Source organism: Archocentrus centrarchus, chromosome 8 (assembly GCF_007364275.1).
Source record: "Archocentrus centrarchus isolate MPI-CPG fArcCen1 chromosome 8, fArcCen1, whole genome shotgun sequence".
In the NCBI taxonomy this organism is placed as follows: Eukaryota; Metazoa; Chordata; class Actinopteri; order Cichliformes; family Cichlidae; genus Archocentrus; species Archocentrus centrarchus.
Window position 1 is genome coordinate 26,652,145 of NC_044353.1, and position 15,035 is coordinate 26,667,179.

The window sequence follows — 15,035 nt, forward strand, 5'->3', positions numbered from 1 at the left end:
TTGAAATCCAATAACTCCCATCTTCCCCTCGTGCAGGCACCTTTTTTTTTAGCCAATAAATCAGTAATTAAATCATGTGTTTATGTGCATATGTGTGCATGTATATAAGGGGCAGGTGTGTATCCTTGAAGGATAAGCCCGGACAGTTGAAGATATTGGGGTATTTAATCTCCAGTAAAATTGCCCATCTCTCAAACATGTACATCAGTAAACACATTGTATTGTCCCAAATACAAGTGCATGGCCAGTCACACACACAAGCGTGCACACACAAACGAGTTCCACAGTGAGTGCTTGGTGACAGCTGGAGGTGTAATGGTGCCTCTGGTATCAAATAAATCAAAGTCAGGCCTCCCCTGAGCACTGCACTTGTCCCCTTTGTAGCCAACAGTGTAGTTGCTCTCCTACAGTCGCATTGAGACAGAAATATCTTTTGTGTGAACATTTGCTAATGTTTCTTAACTTCTGACTTCTGTCTCATTGTTTTGTCCAGGTACATCAGCCCAGGGCAGCCCTCTTCTGGCTTCCCTCCCTGTCCCAGGACGGCCTCTGCAGCCTCAGCTCGACCTCAAACACCTCCTGCCCTTCAGACTCAATGGATCCTCCCCCCTTAGCCTCTTCCCTAACTTTAATACGGTGAGTCTAGTGGCTCTTCATAATGACCATTACTTTTAAATAGTCGGGACTGGGAAAAAAAAAGGTTTTAAGGTGAGCTGGGAACAATGACTTGCATCATCCAACAATAATTTGTAGGAAATATTTTAACATTTTGTCTCATCTTGCATATTCTGTTACATGTTACACAGAATTTGAGGCAAGTTGAGAAAAAATTAAAACCTAATCAACTGGAAAAACTATCACACAGTCAGTGGTATTGATTGGAAAACAGCTCACAAGAGACATATTAGCCTTATTTTGTACTCTGTGGCAGCAGGAGGCATACCTTTAAAGTATAAAGGTCAGGGTACAGTACTCATCCACATACTTCATCATTTTTGTGTCACTATGCCCCCTTATGCTGAGTCGGTATATATCAGGGGTTGTTACAAAGAAATACGGGCCTATAAACCTATATCCTGTTTGTCACTTTAATGCTACCTTCCCTGCCATACTGTGGGCCTCCAATGCTGCACCAAGGCTTTAGTTTAGGTTTAGGTTATAATCTTCAATGATGCTCTTAACCTCTCGGCATTGTGTCACCATATTTAGTTTAATTTGGTTCAAAAGTGAAAGTTTAGTCAACCTCTTGACATTGTTTAAAAGAATGCATATGTTGTTGTTGTTTTTTTTAATGCATTTGATTGACCTTTAATTTAGTTTTGAGACACTTCTGATCAGATGATTGCCTGTGTGCAACTGGAGGTCACATAGAGTTCAAAGATTGTTTAATATCTCATCTGATCGTTCTGTGTTTGACATTTGTTTTCTCACTTGCTGCTCCAGGTAATGTCTGGGGAAGTTGAGGGTTGCATTATATGTGTAAAAATAGCTTTTGTTTCAAACATCACACACAAACCATTCAGTTTTCAAGCACGTTGGCTCTGATGGTTCAGTCTCTGGAATTAAAATCTTGTATCTTTGATCCTTTACTTACCAGCAGCACTGTGGCCATTGTCGTTTGGAGTGTGTATGTGTGCAAGAATTTTTGATTTCTTTGATCCTAGGTTTGCAGTGTGTGTGTGCGTGTGTGTCTGTTTGCAGTAGAGTGTGCACACAGTGTGCAAGTGTTTTCACTCCTCTCGTTGCAATATGAAACTGTCTCCAGTTCTCTGGTCTGTAAATGGAGCATAAGCTAGAGCTTAAGCTCCTGCATACACTTTTACACCTTTTGAAACTACATAAAAAGGGTAGGATGCATGAGAGAGAGGTACAGTCATCTGTCTGGCTGGTTCTTTACAATGGAGGACATGTGTGAGGGGGTGGATGAGACATAAATGTTTGCTCTCTGGTGTGTATTTGTATATGTAGGGGGTTGCCAACCTGTGTGAAAAGTGCAGTTTTTTTCATTTGTTCTGCCGCCTACTGCTTTGGGTCATGGAGTCGGCTATACTGCCCTGTGGAGGATTGAGCATTATAGCAGCAAAAGCAGCATGATAAACATTCAGTTCTCCAACACCCTCATGTGTTTATATTAGTGGTGGAAGCAGTGGGGTAGGTTTCTGGTCAGTGTTTTCTCTGCGTTTTACCTGCGTTTCAATGGGAAAATTGCTGGTTTTATTCTCAAATCAAAGTCTGTGCCTCACAATTCTAATTTGTGGTTTTATTTTTGTACATTATGCTTCCCTATTAGAGAAATAAAAGTTTCCATAGAAGTAACAGCTATTGGAGACAAAAAAAAGGCAGTAGATTACCAATTAATGTAGCAAGCTAGTACAAAGGAAATCATATTTAGAGTTGCAATGATGTTCAGTCTGCCATTGTTAAATAGAATACAACTCACAGTAGGACTTGGAATCTACCACAACCACAATGCAGAAATTATGATAACCACAGAAATAACATCAAATCAGTGTCACTTCAGTCCCGGGAGGAGATGATTAGCCTCCATAATACACAGTCTGACAGTGCAGCTGTGGCATTAATCACAAAGTCCATTCAGCAGGGAGCCCCAGGTTCTCTTAGCCCTGATAAGGCACACGTTGTCCCAGACGTGTGCAGGGGGGAAGATGAATGCACCTGTCTCCAAAACCAAATATCCTCCGGTTCCCCTGGTGTCCCTTCTTACATCCTCCCCCTGCTCCACCCTCTCCTCATCCCTTTGTGTGTCTTTTTCTCTCTCTCTGTCTCTATCTATCTACCCTGAAAGCCCATCACGGACTCAGCCGCCCGGCGCAGGATAAGTTCTGTCTGCACTAGGATGGCAGGAGAGAACCGATGGCTTGGACAAAAGACGCATTTATAGCAGTTGGTTCAGGATGGCTGCGGACAGACAATGGACACATTCTTCAGCTCCTAAAACAAATATCTGTGTGCAGCCTGCTTTGGTAAGGTGGACAGAGGGCAGCAGGAAGAGCTAGGTTTACCTTGGCCGGGCTACAGTTGGTAAAAGGAAAAAGTCAGTTGCTTCCAAAGATATCTTTGAGTCATGTAGAGGAGCCCAAAATAAAGCAACAATGGGAAAGAGCCCTGAGGAAGAGATATACCTGCAGCACGGAGGCTTCATTGTCAGAGGTGTTTATATTCCCTCTCACACCTGGCCATGAGGAAGCTGTAGTAAATAGACTTTATTCTTACAGAAGAGGCAGCTGCCTTGGATGGCACAGTTTTTTGTGGTATTGAATAATATGATTCAGGCTTATGTGCCAGAAACAAAGCAAAGCAGTGTGACATGAGCACCCCAGCACTCTTTGATCTCTGGGCAGGTGAGGCTGCCAGCATAGCCACCAGCGTGGTTTCAGTAAGCATGGTGGTGTCACTCAGTGTGAGAAGAGTGATCTCCCCGGCCCCCCCGGAGACCCCTCTCCCAAACGAACAGAGGAATAGTGGGTCAAACCCTGTACCAGCCTGGGGCAACATCCAAGGTGATTGTTATATATGATACCATGCTGAAGGGTGCCCCAGTGAAATCAGCTGTCACTGTGGAATGCTGATCTTATAATGAAGCCTCAGGTTTCACCCTGCTGTTTATAGTATGATGTTCTGGGGCTCTCTGCAGTCTTTTCACTGGCAGTTAAAACAGTGCTAGTCTGTCTAAAACCTCCAGTAAACACTTCGCTGTGGGCTGCAATGACTCATAAAGTTTAAACAGTGACGTTTTTTTTGAGATTACAATGAAAATACATTCATAAAGAAAAAACTCTGTTCCCAGTAGACACATATGGTGTAGGTGTTGATTTATTTAACAGTTTAAGGACCATACTTCTCCCATTTTTATCACCACTGCAATGCACCGCACAAAGGTGTAACTCACTACAGATAAGGATCACTGTGGCTCTGCCTTCAGCTTTTGTTTTAGTTTACATATTTAAATTGAAGAAGAGTTTGACAGAGAGGAGGTATTTTAATTGTCGCCTAAACACAGTGGCAGTTACTTCATTTAGGCAAAGCCAGTGTGACGCCGGCAAAACGTCACCTGTCTTTCCTGCTTAAGTAAAAGAAAATTAAATCCTGTTTGCATCAGGAAAAAAATGGGAATAAACGACCTTGAATCTGAGATTTTTAAGGGGAAAAAATCATTTTCATCTTTACTTTGCAATTCTCAAGAACTCAGCTGTGCAAAGATTGTGAGATAATAAAAAAAAATAACAATGCCAACAGGAATGTAATACTTGTATTGAGAACAGCTCGGTCCTATAAGCCTTGAGTGAATTATTTTGAATATGCTAATGTTTCCAATCTCGCAAATAGGCATTAAAAGATCAAATAAGTTAATCCTCTGATTAGACAGTAAGTTGGGCTTTAGTTGGGTGCAGTTGTGCTGCTTTTCTTTTTTCATTATTATTTTTGCAGAGACCGTGTGCTATTAAAAGTAACTACACCAGAGTTAGCTAGGCTAACATACAAGGCTAACTGAACTCTATTATTTTAGGGATTGCCATTTTTTTTTCATTACTATTATTACTATATTTATTCCCCAACTAAATGATGTACAGTATATGTCATCGCTGTTGTAGTATTTCCTCCTCTTTATTGAATTGCACCTAATCACAGTTGCACTTTAACAAAGCGGGACGGAAAGCACTTTGACCTTGTCAGGTTTTGTGACTTCGATTCATTTTTGGTTTTTTTTATCCTTTTCCTTTACACAGCAGTTGGAAAGCCAATTTTATAAAGCATAAGTTCAGACCTAAATGTATTTACTTTTATGGCTGCAATAGTCTCATTTCTTTCCTTCATTTAGGCAATTCACCAGCAGCAGTAGTACAATAATTAGCTTGCATGCATAATAAGGTGGCGCCTTGTCACCTTATCTCTTCAATATGAAGTCTGCCCTCGTCTAGTGCATCAGAAGAAGTTTTGCAGTGTGACTCTTAATGAGCATCTGTAATCAAAACAAAGCCGCTGGTAATGTTCAGCGTATGTAGGCCAAAGAACTACTGATGATCAGAAAAACCGTGTTATGTGCTGACATTGCAGGCAGGTATCGCGTTATTCTCTTTGCATTAAAGGGTAACACGGCCTTCATTTATTTCAGTTTTATGCCATAATCCTCAGCTGTCACTGAAACATGCTCTCTGCTTGTTTTTACTTTTAATATGTTTTATTAATACTGGTACGCTTTGATTTTCATGTGAGGAGGATTCTCTTCATGCCCTCTGGTTGCACACAGCAAGAGCTCAGACTGTGGCAACCTCACAGCAGAAATGGGTTACCTTTTGATTCTGACATTACCAGTAACATTTAGTGCTTTCCAGTTTTTTTGTTTGTTTTTTTTTTATTTTTTTTCCATCCACTATGCCCCAAAATGGCTTTGCTTTTTTTTCCTTTCCCTTATTTTCTGTCATATGTACACACCCCTCCAAAAGTATTGGAGCAGTGAGGCCAGTCCCTTGATTTTTGCTCTAGACTAAAAACATTTGTGTTTGACATTTAAAAAAAAGAAAAAGGAAATCAATATGAATCAAAAGAACAACATCTCAGCTTTTATTTCCAGGTATTTACATCTGGGTCTGATACACAGTTTAGAAGATAGTACCTTTTGTTTGAACCCACCCAAAAGTATTGGAACAGATAAAGTCAAAATAGATTAAAGGGAATAAGACTTCATATTTAGCTGCTAATCCTTTGCTTGCCATAACTGCATCAAGCTTGTGAGCCGTCAACATCACTAAACTTTTGCATTCTTCTTTTGTGGTGCTTTTTCAGGCTTTCACTGCAGCCTCTTTCAGTTGTTTGTTTTGGGGGGTTACTCCCTTCAGTCTCCTCTTTAGCAGGTAACATGCTGTATAGGTTTTAAGTCTGGAGTTTGACTGGGCCACTTCCACTTCCTGCCCCTGATGATCTCCTTTGTAGTGTTGGCATTGTGTTTTGGGTCATTGTCTTGCTGCATGATGAAGGATCTCCCAATCAGTTTGGTTGCATCTTTCTTTAAATTGACAGACAAAATGCTTCTGTAGACTTCTGAGTTCATTGTACTGCTGCTGCCATCATGCGTGACATTATCAAGTAAGATTAATGAGCCCGTCCCAGAAGAAGCCATGCGAGCCCAAGCCATGACATTATCTCCACATCTGTGTTTCACAGATGAGCTCGCGTGTTTGGGATCATGAGCAGATCTTTTGTTTCTCCAAACTTTAGCCTTTCCGTCACCTTGTTAAAGGTTCGTCTTTGTCTCATCAGTCCATAAAACCAGAATTTCTGAGGCTTGTATCTGTGCCTTTACAGCACTTACAATGTTTCTGTCATAAACTGCTGTTGTTTTCATTGGTCTGCTCAACATTTGTTACTTAGTACACCAGTGATAACTTTCTTCTTTAGGACATTCCAAATGGTTGTACTGGCTAATGTTTGTGCATTGACTGATTGATTTTCCATCTTCCCTCAGCTTCACAATTGCTTGTGTTTCACCCACAGACAGCTCTCTGGTTTTCATGTAGGTTACTCCTCTAAATGTAAATGCACAGTGTGCACAGGCAAAACCCAAATCTCAAACTGAGCGTAGACATTCAGCGCTATTTATTGTCTGAATAATCAATATAACAGGGCACACCTGAGCAATAAAACACACCTGTCAGCCACATGTTCCAATCCTTTTGCTCACAATAAAAATGGGTGAGTGCTGTTTTCTGAACTATGTATCAGATCCAGATGTAAAAAACTGAAATGTTCATCTTTTGTCTTATAATGATTTTTTTTTTTTTTTTTGTCAAACCCAAATGTTTTCAGTCTACAACAACAATAAATCTATTGGCCTCACTGTTCCAATACTGTTATTCTGTTATAATCTTATAATGAAGCTCATATTAAACATGGCCAAAGTTCCAAATAATTTATTCAGTAAAAGTCATGTAAAATTAATTCCTGAGCCAAAATCCCAGACTTCAGACTGTGTTACACATATGTTTTTTTTTTTCTATTCTTAGCTCTGTATGATCTGGTGACACCCTTGTAAGCTTATCTCTGACATACCGCTCTGGCTGTGAGGACTTCCTGTTTACCTGCTGTTCAAGTTTTCTGTTTACCTGGGAAAACCAGTCAAAAGAAAGCTGCCATAAAAGACAGAGGAACTAGCAGATAAATTGAAGGGCTGGACCAAGGCCTAATAAGGATTACGTCAAACTATGAATCATACAAAGCTCCTGAGAGTAAAAGTTTGGAGTTGGAAAAGAGTGTAATAGGTCCCCTTTAAGTTTTGCCAAACTGACGCACAAACACCACCTTTAAAGGAAAGTGAACACGTTGCATTGCACTAGATGCCACAGATTTCTTCATGCACAAATTCATGAAAAACATGCAACTGGGGGGAATTCAAGTTTGATCATATAGATCAAACTAGTTCATATAAAATCTAGGCTTCAAATTGAAATCCCAGCGGGCCATGGGAGAGTTAAGAGCACTTACTAGTGCACACGAGTCATAAACAAGACAATCTAACTTACTCTAAAAAAGAAAATATCAGTTGACTCATATGTTTAAGAAAATCTCAACAATCTTCCAAAAAGCTAACTTGTGAAGGATGCTCTTGCTCTTCTGTGACCAGAACATGGCATTTCTCCATTATACACAGCAGTCGCTGGTAGAAGTGCTTGGATATCAAGTTATTTCACGCAGTTTGCTGATTTACTAGACTATAACAAAAAAAAAAAAATGCTTACACTGAAGATTGAATCTTGGCTTTATGGGAACTAACCTCACCTCACCTCTGAGACAAAGTTGTTTTTATCATTTGGGAAAATAAAATCATATAGAACAAATATAGCTTGTGTTTGTCACGTGTTTCTGTCTCCCAGATGGACCCTGTCCAGAAGGCCGTGATCAACCACACTTTTGGTGTCCCTCAGCCACTCAAGAAGAAACAGATTATCTCCTGCAACATTTGCCACCTGCGCTTTAACTCGACGGTAAGACACGCTGCATTGGCTTTATGTTTCAGTGTTTATGAGGAGTATAGAGATAATGTTGGACAACAAGGCACAGAAACAGACAGTATCTCTCATATAAAAGTGATCTACACTAGAAAGTGACTCTGGCCCCAGACAAGATTGTTTTGGTCTTCTGTTATCTTCTTGAATTTTGTTTTTATTATTGTCATGTTTTTATTGTTGGCAATTACCTGAGATCTTTGTATGCTGTGTGTGCTTGTGTATCGTGTGTATAAGCAATTGCAAAAAAAAAAAAAGTCTAAGTGTATCCCTTTATGCAAATGTTTGTACCTTTAAGTGAAAATTTGGCCATTTAATTTTTTTTTCAGTTTTGTGTATAAAAGTTTGTTCATTTTTCCTTTCTTGCAAGTTGTTTTGGTACGAGGGATTAGACACCAGGGAGAGCTGCCGTTTATCAGCAAAAAGCAGAAACAATCAGCAGCCACAGCAGGAAGCAGCATTCTCGGCTCCCTACTCCATTTTGCCATCCTCGCTAAGGCACACGGATACAGACAGACACACACGTGCATACACACACAAACATGCAGACTAGAGCGCACGCGCACAGATGCAGGAAAACATCCCATGACATTTTATGCATATTCATATAAACAAATAAATAACTGCCCAGAAAGCCAGAATACTTCTTAGGGCTAGGCACAGTTAAATGCAGACACACGCACACACGCAGTCACACACTTTTATTTGGACTCCATCTTCAAAGAAGGTCTGAGGCACAGGAGACAGGGAGCTGAGGGGGGGAGCAGAGATGCAGTCGTGCTCTTCACACACGAGAGCAAATCCCATTCCCTGCCTCCGCACACCGACTTAAAGAGGAGTGTCAGGTCTGACTGTAGCTTTATCTGTCTCTCAGAGAGCATGAATACTTTTCTAACACTTCCATGCACCCTCCTTAGAGTTTGCTCAGATATTATACCAACTTATCCTTATGCATAATGCTCAAAGGGGAAATAAGTAAGCTCACTTTGCTGCTCAGTAGAGCACAAATAGACCTAAAAGAGCAACTTAACACCAGCTGACAAGCTTGTTTTTAGTGATTCCTCAGTGGTTCAAATTTTCACCCACCTGCAGTGATGCAGAGGTGTACTCTGGGGTGTATCTTTGATGGATGTGGATAGAGCTGTGTTTCCAGGTTTCTAGTATGTGTGCTAAGCTAAGCTATCAGCTACTTGTGGCAGCCATATAAACAGATAAAAATTCAGAGGAAAAAAATCTGAGCCCTTGACCCCTGTAGTGAGGGGATGTTGTGCCATGGGGGAATTTCATTGGAATGGTCTGGGTCCACTTATCCCTGTAGAGCCAGGCCAGTGTTACAGCCCATTTTATGTGGCCCACAACCTCAAGGAAATAATGCACTGTTATATGTTTCATTCCACAACAGTCACCATGTGATATAATGATAAAGTAGTGCACAACATGGGAGCATTTCTCTTCAATTTAAATGGCAACCTACGGTGTGGAAAATAATTATTTGATCCCCTGCTGAATTTGTAAGTTTGCTCACTTACAAAGAAATGGACTCTCTAATTTTTATGGTATTTTCATTTTAATGGAGATAGACATAATATCAACCAAAAGAAATTCAGAAAGAACACTTTACATAAAAGTTACAAATTGACTTGCATGTCATTGAGTGAAATAAGTATTTGATCCCGAAGCAAACAGGAGTCACTGGGTCCAAGCACCAACACTTAAGTCTTTTTTTTTATTAAAATGTAAAAGATTTAGGGTCATCCAATCTTTAATGTCACAATACATGCAAGAAGTGATTTAATTGAGAAGCCATCTTTCAGCTTTAATGGCACATAGATCTGGCTATCATCAGTGTAGCAGTGAAAAGAGATTCCGTCTTTTCTAAGAATGGATCCCAATGGAAGCAGATAAAGTGCAAAAAGCAGGGGCCCTGAAATTGAGCCCTGTGGAACCCCTCATAACAGGGGGGCAGAGGAGGAATCAGAACAGAAATAGTTCTGCCTGCTAAATAAGACTTTAACCATTCCAGAGCAGTGCCAAGAATACCCACAAGATACTATAAATGGGATATTAGGATATCGTATCAAAAGGAGCAGTTAGATCAAGCAGAACAAGAACCACATAATCACCAGAATCAGATGCCAGGAGAATGTGATTAAAGGCCCTTAACAGTGCTGACTCTGTACTATGGAGGGTCTTAAATCTGTAATGAAAAACCTCCAGGGTTGGCACAAGTCACACATTAGATGCAGTTCTCTCACTCTCACCTATACACTATATGATCTTGCCACAGCAGACAGTAACCCCCCCCCCCCCAAAAAAAAGATGCACAGTCACACAGCCTGCCACTCTGTTTTGGCAAGGCATGCAATGTCTGCCTGCCTCTGTACACAATGTTAGACAAATCACCTGGTGTAATGTTAAAAGAAAGAAACTAAAAAAACAGATGCAGCTAAAGGCTTCAAATAAATACATGTAAGGGACAAGGTCATTCAGAAATATTAACAATAACAAAATCTTCAAGACTCAGCCTTAAGATTGGCTGCTTAGTCCTCATTTTTGAATTGGTAATCTAATTTTCATAGACAAATATAGTGGAGACATTTCAGACTTAGGGGTGTTGCTGTACACCTAAAATTACAGAAGATAATGGTAATATTTAAAATTAAATCTATGTCAGTAAAACACTTATCTTAAAAAAATCTATAATTGTTCTTTTTACTGTAGTATTTGTAGGGCTCTGAATGCAAACACTCGCTCCACCTTCTTTAATTTAAGTAATTTCTTTTGGCCACAAAAATAATTTAGAGAAAATGTGTTATTGTGGCAGTTTAATCAATACAAAGAGTTTTGCAGTGTGATCATTTACAACAGAGTAGCCTGGGATGGAGTCAGTTACTGACCTGAATTATGGTTTCAGTCCACTGTTGCTCATTATAAACACTTAATAAAAGTGTTAAAGGTGTGTATTTTCCCTGTATGGTCCTCAATCATAGGCTGGCTCTGCAAATTAGCACTCATGAAGATGTCAGGGGTCATTGCAAATCATTACAAAGCTGAGTGGCCACCTTTTACATGGGATTGGTCTCCTTGAGGGTGAGAATGGTCCCGTCCATAGTGCATGAGGTGTCATTAAGTGTTGTGTGAACTTGTACACTGAATCCAAGTGAGGGTGCATTAAAGCTATTCTGATGACACCTGATTATGATATGTTTTTGTTGCCCATCTGTACTGACATTAGAGTAGAATCAATAGAATTAATAGAATCTTAAATGGCAAGAAATCAAATAAATCTTTTTTCCCAAAAGTGATTTAACTATTAAGTTTTTTCAGCATATTTGGAACATTGTTTTTTTTTTTTAATATTTTACTTTAGTATTGTTTGGTCTGTTTGTTTTGTTGGCAAACTGATATACATAATCACACTGATAAAATTAAAAAAAGAGAGAGAGAGAAAGAGGGGTGGTAGAAGTTGTATATGTTAGAAATGGGTCATATTAGCCTATAGCTAGGTGGTTACTAGGCAGCGTGATGGTGTCATAATATGTCATTGTAAATGGACCGGTACTTGTACGGCACCTTTCTACTCAATTGTGCACTCAAAGCACTCACCCAATCACACATATAATAATGCACTGCTTTTATCGCTACCTAAGCACTTTCTAACAGTCAAACACACACACACACACACACACACACACACTCCAATGGATGCATCTTGGACAGCTCGGGGTTCAGTATCTTGCCCAAAGATACTTCAGCATATGGCTGGAGGAGTCAGAGATTGATGCACTGACCTTCCAATTAATAGATGACCACCTGTCCCCAATGTATAGTTCAACTTTTGTGACTATAAATGAGATGTTATTGTCATAAAATTAAAATGATAGGATGTTTTACATACTACAAATATATATAGTGTTTTGATATCTGCTAGTTTTTATGTATATAGTGTTTTCTATTTTACTTAATTTTATTTTATTTTATCCTTCTTCTCTGTACTTGAGCTGCTGTAAATTTCCCCGTTGTTGGATCATTAAAGTTTTATCTTATCTCATCTTTTTATCTGATATAGCTTAGAACCTTCAGGGGCCTAAGATGTACCTGTGTGGCTCCTGATGTTCTAGGAGGAGCTTGAGAGCAAAGAAACAAACAGTTCTGGTCTAGATGGAGGAGAATAAACAGTTTCATAATACTTGTGTAATATAACCCAGAGACAGCATTGCTGAAATATTTTAAGGAGGGGGCACTGAAAGAGAATAATTGCTAAAAAATATTTCATATTTTTCTTTATGTTCACCATATACCATGTTGTCATTTTACAATATTGGTCTGCTTGTATTTATACATTGAGCCAATAACAGTAACTTTAGGGGAAAATGAAAAGTTCATTGATCAGGCTTTGAAATCAAATGAGGCAGCTCTGCACTCACAGAATTAAACAAACCAACTGGAACAACAACTTCACTTGTATGTTTTTTTCCTACAAGAAAGTCATTATTGGAAGAGAAAATTTAGTGCCATTTCAGAGCTGTGGGATGTGGCATTCTTCACCCCCCCACAACATGTGTTTACCGGATATAGCCTTGTGTTTCCTTTTATCGTGGAAATTTCTTAATCACTGGACATTCTTAAATCTTTTTGAAGAAACCATATCTCCCTGTAGTCTTGCTGATGGGGTGGTGAAAACCAAAGCTCATTTCACACTTTGTCCTTCAAACCTCCACTGAGACTCGGTTGGATGGAGAAGCAAATGGTGGAGAGCTCACTGGCAGAATTCGTCACATCAAGCTGTGAGGCCAAGCTCTGAAGCCTTTTCTCTGCAAACCAGTCCGACAGTGTGCAGATATATTTGAGTTGCTTTTACAGATGCTTTAACAGGCACATTAGGCTGGCCAAGCATACACGGTTAACACCATATGTTGCAAACTCTGTTTACATTAGACTGGTAGTGGTTGCGTATGTGTGTGCCTCTGACCTTGCATCGCTGCCACGATACTGCACAAGCAGTAAACTTAATTATTGCTTATGGCAGTGACTCGCTATCAGTGGTAGAAATATCCCAGGGGGAGTTTTGTAGCCACAGGGTATGTGCAAAGATTTGTTCAACTAATCTGAAAAAAAAAACAGAAATTACAATTTTAATTAAAGAACTAAGTGGACCTGAAACGGTTGGAGAAGAAAAGTTACTGTTCATTAAAATTAATGAATAAGCAGTTGAAACAGACAGCCAAAAGGAATGCAGAAATGAATAAACAAGAAAAGTATTGGTCAAGAATAAAACCGAATAAATAGCACACTCCTTGGGCGCCAGGATAGCTCAGGGTGTGAGCAGGCGACCATGTATGCTGCTTGGCTGTATGGCCGGCGCAGGTTCGAGTCCCAACCTGTTGCCATTTGCTGCGTGTCTATCTTCACTGTTGAATAAAGCTGAAAAAGGCCAAAAAAAAAAATCAGTAGAAATATCCCCCCAAAAAGTAGGACTAAAATCAATTTAGTTAAAACTAATAGAATGGTTGAAATCTCTTGATAAACAAAGTTAACTGGAGTAGTAAAGGTAGAGTTGAATGGTGAAAATTGTCAGCTGGAAGTTATTGATAAACAGTTAATGGTACCCATGGTCAATCGTTAACTGAATTTGATCGCTAATCTAGCTAAAGATAATCTGGAAAGAAATAAGGCTGCTACAAATAATTATAAAGGATTTAAAGTTGATATTTTTAACTATCTGAAAGTAATGGATAAATTGGAAAAACAATCACCAGACACTTTATAAGGTACACCTTCCAAATATTGGGTTAGACCTCATTTCTCCTTTATAACCGCCTTCATTCACCGTGGCGCAGATTCATATTGACATGATCATCACACAGTTTGCTACAGATTTGTCCAGAGAACTGCCACTCACTGTAAATTTTCCTCTGTTTTTCAGACAGTTCTCTGCAAACCCCAGAGATGGTTCTGTGGGAAAATCCCAGTAGATCAGCAGTTTCTGAAATAATCAGACCAGCCCATCTGGCACTGTCAGACCGTGCTGCTTTTGAAGTCACTCAGATCACCTTTCTTCTCTGTTCTGATGCTCAGTTTGAACTTCTGCAGGTCTTCTTGACATGTCTACATGCCTAAATGCATTGAGTTGCTGCCATGCTATTGGCTGATTAGATATTTGCGTTAACGAGCAGCTGAACAGGTGTACCTAGTGAAGTGATAAGGAGTGTATATGACTTAGCCTAATACTTAATAGTTAGCTTAAATCAAACAGAAATAACATTGCCTGTTGGTGGTGAAGGGGTACTTGAACCCATCAACCTGTAGGATACATCAGATGAAAAACGTTAGGAACCACTGGCTTAGGATTCATTTATTATTCATTCTCAAGTCATCAGATAAATCAGCATTTTGCTCCTATTCAAAAAGGCCTTGATGAGATCTCAAGTCTCATATCATCTTGATGCATGCATTTATTTCTCACTTAGGAGTCCTTCAGAGAAATGCCAACACTCTATTCATGCAAGTTGTTTAGTATCTGAGGATTTGCATGATTTGTTTCCTGAGGAGGTGCTAAATGGGGAGCTTAAGAGTAAAGTTTGGTGTCTTTGAGAAACAGCTGCACCATACCTTGCTACAAAAATAGTTGATCTTGTTAAATACTGAGTGTGTGGAAATGTTCACATTTAAAAATTACTCCCTTGTTTTTTGTGATTTGTATTTTAATTTGAATGAATACTAGTTTAACTGTCTGCACCATGTATGTTACTGGCAATTTTCTGTTATGTGTGTGAAGTCTCGGTTTGCACCTACCGCTCTGTAGTTCTGCATGTTCTATCCAGACCAGGAGCTGAAGAGTTTATCCCTAAAGGTTATTTTAGCTTTTAATGAGTGATCTCTTTATCGATTTCTCTACTTTTCGTATGTACCCGTGCTTCCTCTGACAATAGAGGCTTTGTTCTGGGATTGAATGATAAGAATGCGAAGGTAAATCGTGATCCACCCAGAGGGAAACTTGCGTGTTTTTACTGC

At 39.5% G+C, this 15,035-nt stretch overlaps 1 protein-coding gene across 1 annotated transcript in view; it reads left to right on the plus strand.

The window, feature by feature from the left end:
- Window positions 1-15,035, plus strand: part of znf385c (zinc finger protein 385C) — a 143,993-nt gene that overhangs the window by 115,225 nt on the left and 13,733 nt on the right. The window contains exons 3-4 of the mRNA XM_030736406.1: window positions 494-636; window positions 7,890-8,000. Coding sequence (XP_030592266.1) covers window positions 494-636; window positions 7,890-8,000 — 254 coding nt within the window. The remainder of the gene's footprint in view (window positions 1-493; window positions 637-7,889; window positions 8,001-15,035) is intronic.